At 44.9% G+C, this 9,302-nt stretch overlaps 1 protein-coding gene across 9 annotated transcripts in view; it reads left to right on the forward strand.

Moving 5' to 3' along the window:
- The window catches only part of slc5a11 (solute carrier family 5 member 11), a 52,781-nt gene extending 44,959 nt beyond the window's left edge, over positions 1-7,822 (forward strand). For all 9 annotated transcript variants that reach the window (XM_068055984.1, XM_068055988.1, XM_068055987.1 and 6 more), the window contains 4 exons: positions 5,874-5,940; positions 6,435-6,530; positions 6,623-6,691; positions 7,472-7,822. In XM_068055984.1, coding sequence (XP_067912085.1) covers positions 5,874-5,940; positions 6,435-6,530; positions 6,623-6,691; positions 7,472-7,683 — 444 coding nt within the window. In that variant the 3' untranslated portion in view covers positions 7,684-7,822. The remainder of the gene's footprint in view (positions 1-5,873; positions 5,941-6,434; positions 6,531-6,622; positions 6,692-7,471) is intronic.
- The last annotated feature ends 1,480 nt before the right edge of the window (positions 7,823-9,302 follow it).

Consider the following 9,302-nt stretch of genomic DNA (forward strand, 5'->3'; position numbering starts at 1 on the left):
CTTGTATGTTAAAGCAAACTCATCAACCAGAACTGCGGCTTGCCTGGCTCTAGAAACATTTTGCTTCTCTACATGTGTCTTTATGTAGAGTGGGAGAGAGTTTTTAAATTCCTCTGACAGAATTACCTCTCTGAAGTTTTCATACCTAAGCTGCACTTTAAGAGCCCTCAGCCACTGGTCAAAAGCCAGCTGCTTACTTCTCTCAAACTCCAAGTAAGTTTGATCACCTTGCTTCTTGAGGGTTCTAAACTTCTGGAGGTAGGCTTCCAGTACTAACTCATATGCCCCGAGGATAGCATTTTTTTGTCAGTTCATAATTGGATGAACTCTCATCTGGAAACAGGGAATAAACCTCGTGGGCTTTTCCTATTAACTTGTTTTGTAGCAGGAGAGTCCAAGCCTCAGCTGACCACTAAAACTGCCTTGCAAGTTTTTCAAAAGATACAAAAAATGCTTTCACATCTCCCTCATTGAATTTTAGGATCATTTGGGAATATTTTAACAACTCTGTACACAGCCCCGAATTACTATTCCCCATATTGGCCATGCTTACACTGGGGTTACTCTGTCGCCCCCTAGTTAACTCAAGTCGCCTCAGTTCCCTTCCCTCACTTTCCTTCTGGAAGGTTCTTTCTTTTGCTCTCTCTCTCTTTTTTCTTTCTCCTGTCTCTCTGTTTCTCTTACCCTGTCTTCTAATTCAAGTTTCCTCTGTTCCACTTGTATCTTTGCTAGCAATACCATGTCGGAATCTATTTCTAACCCTGTTTCAGCTTCTTCAGATTCAAGGGAAAATGGTTGGCCACTAGTCTTAGCAGTTCGGACGTTCTAGCCTTGGTGCGGACAGTGATCGCACCCTGCTCAGCCATTTTGCTCAACTCTTCCATAGACAGTGCTTTTAACTTATCCCAAGTTACTTCACCCTGGCTTGGGGAGCTACTGGCTTTAGTCGCAGACATGTTAGTATTCTCGCACACACAACCACAAGAAAACCTGTATTGAAATCTTTTCTCTTTTTGATTGGATCAATTTGACTTCCCACTTCAAATTTCTAGTTTTTCTGTGGGTTGAATCCAGACGCTAGCCCCCAAATTTCTGTTACAACCAGGTGAGAAAGGGTCTAGGGGTTCCCTCTCAGCCTTTTCCTGGTTTGGTCATAACAGAGTTTAATTTTTAAATCACCGTGTTTTTAGCTTACCCTCAGTGAATCCTTGTTCACTGCTCTCCAGTTGTAATGGTGAAGAAATCAACCTGACAGGTTTTCTTAGATTTAAACAAGAAAGGTGTAAGTTTATTAACCTTAAAACTCTAATTTGGTTAAAACTGCTAAAAAAAACCCGACGCGATCACGCTAGCATGCATACGCGATAAACACACGTGCAGATAGAGACGGAAAAGGAGAAAGAATCAAGGGGAAAGATATGAAGCAATAGCTGGAGTACATTTACTGTCTTTTGAGTTCGATGTTAAGTCTTTGATTGCAGTTAAATCTTCCTGTCTCGTTGGGGCCCAGTGCACACTTACAAACTTATTTCAATGGTTTTCTGTCTTGAGGCTTAGTTTCTTCCATGGATCCCTGTCTTTGCATGAGAGAAGGAGAGAGAGAGACAGGGAGAGGTTATCTTCTTGAAATCTAGTTGCAGTCTCTTTTCATGAGATGCTCTCTCTTCAAGTTCAGTTGCAGTCTGTTTTTTTCTGTATGGCACGATTCCAACCAAACCTGGGCCAGCAGGCCAGTCATATGATTAGCTCCTTTTTTAAAACAACCTGCCCGGCGAGGTTTTGTGGATTCTTTCAACCTTAGTAGACATCCTCAGTAGGGGCTGGAATGCTGACTTTCATACATTCAATGTCTTTTAATCAAAATCTATCTGGTTAATTGAATTAGGGAGCAGTTCCATTGTCTTCTCCAGGCAACTGTCTTTTAGAATGCAAATGTTTCCAGCCACTGTCCTTTTAGAATGCAGGTGCAGCCATGTTTTCAGTCCAGTAAGAGTTTAAAATTAATGTTCCATATGACAAAATTAATATGCCTCATTCTTGGCAAGTGTGGTTTTCCTCACAGTAGTAAGAGAGCCGGACATAGCCTTTGTGTTAATTGTATACTAATTGTGTTTAATTGTATGCAGGTGGTGTGCTTGTAATGTGTAACTCTGTGAATAGATATAATAGTGTGTAAAGATTGGTTCCAGTTCTATCCTTCACCAACTGACTTTCTGGAATAGAGCACTTTGTTAATTAAGTGTGAGAACATCACTGGATAGCAGGTGGATGTCACCCTCAGTCTTGTGGTTTCCTCGCTGCTTCCTCATTTTAAAACTGAAACTTCCCATCAGCTACTCATTACTACATCAAAAGCAAAATACTGCAGAAGCTGGAAATCTGAAAATGAACAGAGAACAGAGACAGTTAACATTTCATGTTGTTGACCTCTTGGCAGGACTGGCAAAAGCTAGAGACATTTTAAGCAAGTACAGAGGTAGGGAAAGGAGGGGAGGGGAGAAAGGAACAAAAAGGAAGGTCTGTGATAGAATGGGAAGCAGGAGTGATTAAATGACAAAAAGGATGATGGTGCAGAACAAGATAACGGAACAAGTAAAGAAACAAAAGATGTGTCTGGAAGAGCCATAAATGGGAACAGCACCTGTTGTCTGAAAAAATAGTAGGAATGGTAATGACTAAAACTGTGGTTGTTGGATTAGGAGGTGTTTGCTGTAATGTGTAACCCTGTAAATAGATATAAAAGTATGTAAAGATTGGTTCCAGTTCTATCCTTCACCAACTAGCTTTCTGGAATAGAACACTTGGTGAAGTAAGTGTGAGAACATCACTGCATTGTAGGTGGATATTAGCCTCAGTCTTGTGGTTTCATAGCTGCTTCCTAATTATGATCTGAAATTGCTGAACTCAGTGGCCGGGTTTCTGTTTTCGTGGTGCAGAACCCGCCAATGGGCCCGAAAGTGGGGGTTGTGAATCCACTTTGGTGTTCTGTGGGACCCGGAGCCACATTTTACAGGGGGCAGGCAACTAATTTGTTGCTGTTGGGGCTGCTGTCCCTATTAAGGATGGCTGCCCGCTTCCAAGAGCTGCCGGTCAATTGGAGGGCCAGCAGTTCAGCAGCTCCACTGGGAGTGGTGACCACTGCTGGGGCTGCATCTGGAAGAAGAGGACACCATGGAAGGATGGCACCCACCCAACCAGGTAAGGGGAATCTGGGGGTGCCAGGGCCAGTCAGGCAGGCCCTGGTTTGGGGGTGGGGTAGGGGTGTTTGGTATGGTGGTTGGTGAGGGCAGGTGGTGCCATTGCTGCAGGGGTGGCCATTTCCACTGGGGTCCCCCCTCCCCACTGTGGGCCACCACCTGAGCCTCTGGGAGGCCACCAGGGTTTAGCAGGCAGGTTTACCACATGGAGGGCCCATCTGCCACTGCTAAAATGCCAACAGCAGAGGTGGGGGTTGGTGGTGTGGAAAAAGGCCCTTAATTACCCACTTAAGTGGCTCAATTGGACTCTGGGTGGGAGAGCCATCTGCCACCTTCCCTGCTGCTGGCAAGATGGCATGGCAGTGGGAAGACGATGGACACTCTACCCCCTGTCTTCCTTTGCCATTTTATGGGCACCCCCATGCCTCCCGGACTGCCCCAGAGGGAAGATAAAATTAAGCCCAGCTTTGAGTCTGGAAGGTTGTAAAGTGCCTAATCAAAAGATGAGATGCTGTTCCTTGAGCTTCCAGTGAGTTTCATTAGAACTGTGTAGGAGGCTGAGGACAGAGTGGGAGTGGGGTTGAATTTACCTCATCATTTCTCATATTCCTTTCTACATTGGCTCTGTGCTGCCTATGCTACTGGACCCTTTTATTGTGGGTTTCTCAGTGTAAAAAATTTGACTGCTCTCAGATCCAATAAAAGAAGCTGAAGTAAGTGTATTATATATTGAAGGATGGCCCATAGCGGGGCTGCCACCTTTTACCAAGTCCAAAACCAAACAGTTTTGGGAGAGACAGAGAAGTGTAGCTTGAGTTATTGTGAATATTTTTAAAATCTTAACGGCCCAGGTTTTGCAGTCAGTGGCGAAGCGATGTGTTTGCCACTCATCTTGGACTAAACTGCGAACTTGCCTGATGCAATGGTGGGAGCAAAAATTTCAACTCCAGGGAGGAAGGTGTGGGTTTCAGCTTGGTCCTGCAGCATTCTGTAGCGTGGGTGGAAAGGGCGGATCACATGGTGCAGTGACTAGGAGCCACAACCACAGATACTGCCAAAATCCAGCTGTTGCGGTTTCTGGCGTGTTATAATGTTAAGAGAACAAAAGATTAAATCAGATTAATTTGATCAGAATCACTTTACAAAATCATAAATTTATAGCATATTTTTTTAAAATGAGATAAATTTGAACAGAGTCACTTTAAGAAATCATAAATTAAAACATTTTTTAAAAGTCTAAATCATTTTAAAATGTGATATACATTGAAACATTTAAAACATCTGTTAAATCATTGCTAAAAAGTCATTTACATTAAAATGTTTTAAACGTCAGATAAATCTTGTTAAATCCATTTGAACTTTCAAAAAGTCTGATAAATTAAATTTGACGAGAGTTGAAAAATCTACTTGTGTCTGTTTTGAAAGGTCCCTTCAGGTGCCTGTGTCCTCATTAAGTATTCGCAAAATGTGAAGAATCCCTCAAAATACCCAAATTTATCGATCAGAATAATTTGTTGCTAGTGGGCAATCAGCCCAATTCTTGCTACAGCTATATCTCTCATTTTAATCTGCAGGTCCTCGACTGATACTGCGAGGTTGGCCCACCGTTACCTCTGGATTTATGCGTTACAGTGCGCATTTAAGTTGCTGGGCCTCTCCACAACGCAATGGCTGCACACGCTTGGCCACCATTGCCTATGTAAAAACCGAGCCAATAACTAATGTCTCTACATCATGAGAAACATTGGCTCTGATTTTAACTCCAATGGTTTCTGGGCAGGTGGAAGGTGAGGTGAATTGGAAACGCATTCACTGCTCCAGAAATGAAACCCGGGTGATTTTAGCTCCTGGGTTTCATTTAAAATCTCACTGGCTGGCCTCCCAGCAATTCTGGGTGGGCGGTCCATGAAAAGTGTGGAAAATTGGGAGGCATGGAGAGTGTCCATTGACACAATGTAGGAGGTGGGGAGTGTGGCAGTGGGGGTGTGAATCTCATTCGGTATAGAAGGGGAGGCCTCAGTTTTCCTTGTGAGGCCCGAAGGGGCCTGTCTGGTCCTGACTGGCTTTCACGGCGCAACGTTAGGGCAGCTTCCCCACTCAGGCCTCAAGCTAAAATCGCAGTTGTCTCAATTACCGACATGCAAATGTAAAAAAGGACCCCACCGGCTTTGGCTCGGTGTCCTTGCCACCTGCTCAGTGTAGAAGGTTAAAATACCAAACGGTGGGATCCTGGCAGCTTCTGGCTGGTGCAATTTTACCTTGGGCAGTTTTAACTGCCTGTTTACCACCGTCCAACTCGCCACCACCCTTAGATTTTTTTTCGTTTTAGAAATGTCTTCATAGATCAGTCCAGATTCACCACATCTATCCAGTCTGAAAATAGCCTCTAACAGAACATCCTTTCTGGCTCTGAAACCAGGGAGCATGGCTACAAGATAATAAATCAGGATGAGCAATGCACCCCGCTGGAAATGGGACGAGAACATAACTGGGAATGACTCACCCAAAGTGCATGTGCCTGTCGCTCATAAATTCCGCCTGGATAAAGTCTGCTTGGAGAGTCAAATGAACAGGGTTCTTTCAGAACTTGTCTGATGTTGCAAGCCAAGATTGTTTAACCACAGCAAGATCAGCATACTGGTACATTGTGTTATAATCTTTCTTCTTCAATCTTAGATTAGACGCTTGACGTGGTACACCCATTTTGAAAGAGTTGATACTGTGGCAGGGCCGCCTAAAGAAGGTAAGCTACATGGCAAGGAACTACTAACATGAGCAGAATCACGCTATCAATGGCTAGGAGTCCTCCATGATAATTGCACTGACACAATGTGTTAGGGGCACACCAATAACCTCTCCCTGACATGTTTGTGACAAGACCTTGATTTGGCACAACTTAAGCAAACGTAACAACTACCCGACCTATGGCACAATTTAATATGAGTCTAAGGTCAACTTTTATCTCTGACACGATGTTCTCAACTGGTGGATCATGAGCAGGTAGCTTGTAGATGCAGGAAGGGAACTCACATGTGTTACTTGGAAAATCTCTTAAAGGACTCTTTGTCTATTAGAGATTTCCAGCTCTCTCACTGGCCTGGCTGATGGTTAGTGAAGTGCAATGAATGAAGAATCTGATTTCTACATAGTTGGAAGGTTGCGTAGGCCAGAATAGGTTACGAGCATCGTCACATTACCAGTAAAATTCCATAATCTACTGTACTTTTTCTCTACCAGCTGCACACAAAATGAATTCTACAATGAGACAACCTGAAGGAGATAAGCTGCCCCGAGAAGAAATCGGCAACACAAACAACATCAGCCTCTCAACAGGTAAGCACTCCGGCACCATTATTGCTTTGACACACAATGCAACGCGATTATAACTGATATATAATTCTGTCATCAATTATACTCTCTCCCAGACCAGCCTGAAGGTGGTGAGCTTCATTTAGAGGAAGTCAGTAACAAAAGCAATGCCAGTCTCTCAGTGGGTAAGCAATCCTCTGTGATCATATCTTTATTTTATTTATTTACAGATACAGCACTGAAACAGGCCCTTCGGCCCACCGAGTCTGTGCCGACCAGCAACCACCCATTTATACTAATCCTACATTAATCCCATATTCCCTACCACATCCCCACCATTCTCCTACCACCTACCTACACTAGATTTTTTTTAGATTTAGAGATACAGCACTGAAACAGGCCCTTCAGCTCACCGAGTCTATGCCGACCATTAACCACCCATTTATTACTAATCCTACACTAATCCCATATTCCTACTACACCTGTTCCTATATTCCCCTACCACCTACCTATACTAGGGGCAATTTACAATGGCCAATTTACCTATCAACCTGCAAGTCTTTAGCTGTGGGAGGAAATCAGAGCACCCGGCAGAAACCCACACGGTCACGGAGAATTTGCCAACTCTGCACAGGCAGGACCCAGAACTGAACCCGGGTCGCTGGAGCTGTGAGGCTGCGGTGCTAACCACTGCGCCACTGTGCCGCCCTGCATATTAGTGTGCAGTGGTCCAGGATTATGGCTAATAATCTCCACCCAACAGAAGTATACATAGTTGTGATGAGAACCTTGTCCCTGAATTTCCATGCCATTTTTGCATTGTCTTGATCAGGTGAATGATTTTCATGGCAAGCAAATCAGGGCAGAAGCCACCAGTTTTTCAGTGCCGTTCCATGATCAGATCTTCTGGTATTATGTTCACAATTGGCAAGTTGGATCATTGCATTTCTCTCTCTCCCCCACAGCTGAATCAGTGAAGGAAAGGTCGAAGCTGATATCCTTTCTGTTGTGGTTTTGTGGGATGAATCAGAAGGAAGAGGCAGAGAACACTCCACCAAGTGAAATTTTGGCCAACACCGACTTACTCAGTGAAGAACCTTGCATGCGTAATTTCATTAATGCTAATTTAATCGTCTGTTTGACTGCCACTGTCTTTCTCTATGCTTATTTTTTTTAAAAGGATGTAAAAATGTACTATCATTTATAACAGCATTGTCCAACCTTTTTGTGTGGGGCAGCCACATTACAATTTTTGTCTTACATAGGGGGCCAATGAAACAATTTTGGAGAAATAAAGGCATTAAAAATTTATCTTACTATGAATCAAAACAACAACAAATCTGCATTTTTGTGAAGAAGCTTTAAATGAGAAGATTACTTTATTGACTTACTTTCTCATCACTAGGTTGGACACTGATTTAGTGGAGGTTTTTTGCTTGCACAAGTGGTCAATGTTTGCCTGCACACTTTTAGCGATGCAGAGTATTCCACATAGAAGTCCATCTATCAGGAGTGATCTTGATCACTCTCTGTCTGTCTGTCTGTCTGTCTCTATGTTCTCCCCTCTCTGTGTTCCCCCCTCTCTGGGCTGCATTTTACCAAGCCCACAACATTGAGCTCTGTGGCAGGGTGGGGGTGGGGGCGAAAGGTGGTTCCGGAAGTGGTCTGCCACGGAGGCTGACGCCAGGAGGGCCCAGCCGGATCCTCCCAGCAGCGCGAGGCTCCGGGGTGGGCCCCCACTGCTGGGAGACAGGACCTGTATTTAAATATTTAAATTACTGACATGCATAAATTTAAATCAACTTACCTTAAATCTTATGTGCCCGCCGCGATCTTTGGCACAGCAGCTGGCACTCCTGTGCCATCAATTCCATGTCTGGGGAAAGCCAGCGGGTTACTGGTGGGGAGCGGGGAGAAGTTAAGATTTTCAATGGTGGGGTGTGGGGAGGTGGGAGGAATGGAGTCAAATAAATGTAATTGGTGTATGGGATGATGGTAAGGGATGAACTTTAAACTTTTTGCACTTTGTGGGGGGGAAGGTCAGATATAAAAGGTAAGAGTTTGGGGAGGGAAAGGCAAATAGTTAATGTAATTGTAATTGTAATTGGTGGGGGGGTGTGTGGGAAAGGGGGATTAGAAATTTATTTGATAAATTTTGGGGGAGGTATCTTTAAAAATTTACATATGCCGGCAGGGTTGGCTGCCCTTTAAAAATGCACAGGCAGTTGACACCATTGCCGGTGACGGACAGCCCGCCCCTTCCATGTGAGATGGTGGTGGCTGTTTGGTGTGGGGCCCGCACATGCAGGCCACCATCTTTTGAGCTTGCCACCGAGATTGGCGGCAGGCTTTTAAAATCCAGTCCTCTGTGTTACCCCCTTCTCTGTGTTGTTCCCCCCTCTCAGTGTTGTTCTGCCCCTCTCTGTGTTGTTTCCCTCCCATGTTGTTCCCCCCCTCTGTGTTGTTGCCCCCTCTCAGTGTTGTTCTGCCCCTCTCTGTGTTGTTCCCCCACCTCTGAGTTGTTTCCCCCCATGTTGTTCCCCCTCTCTGTGTTGTGCCCCCCTCTCTGTGTTGTTCCCCCTCTCTGTGTTGTGCCCCCCTCTCTGTGTTGCTCCCCCTTTCTGTGTTGTTCCCCCTGCTCTGTGTTGTCCCCCCTTCTGTGTTTCCCCCCCACTGTGATGCTCCCCCCTCTGTGTTGTGCCCCACCTTTCCCTCTCTCTGTCCCCCCTTTCCCTCTCTCTCCCTCTGTCGCCCATCTTTCCCCTCTCTCTCTGTCTCTCTGACTCCCCCCTTCCG

Source organism: Heterodontus francisci, chromosome 24 (genome assembly GCF_036365525.1).
Source record: "Heterodontus francisci isolate sHetFra1 chromosome 24, sHetFra1.hap1, whole genome shotgun sequence".
Taxonomy (NCBI): Eukaryota; Metazoa; Chordata; class Chondrichthyes; order Heterodontiformes; family Heterodontidae; genus Heterodontus; species Heterodontus francisci.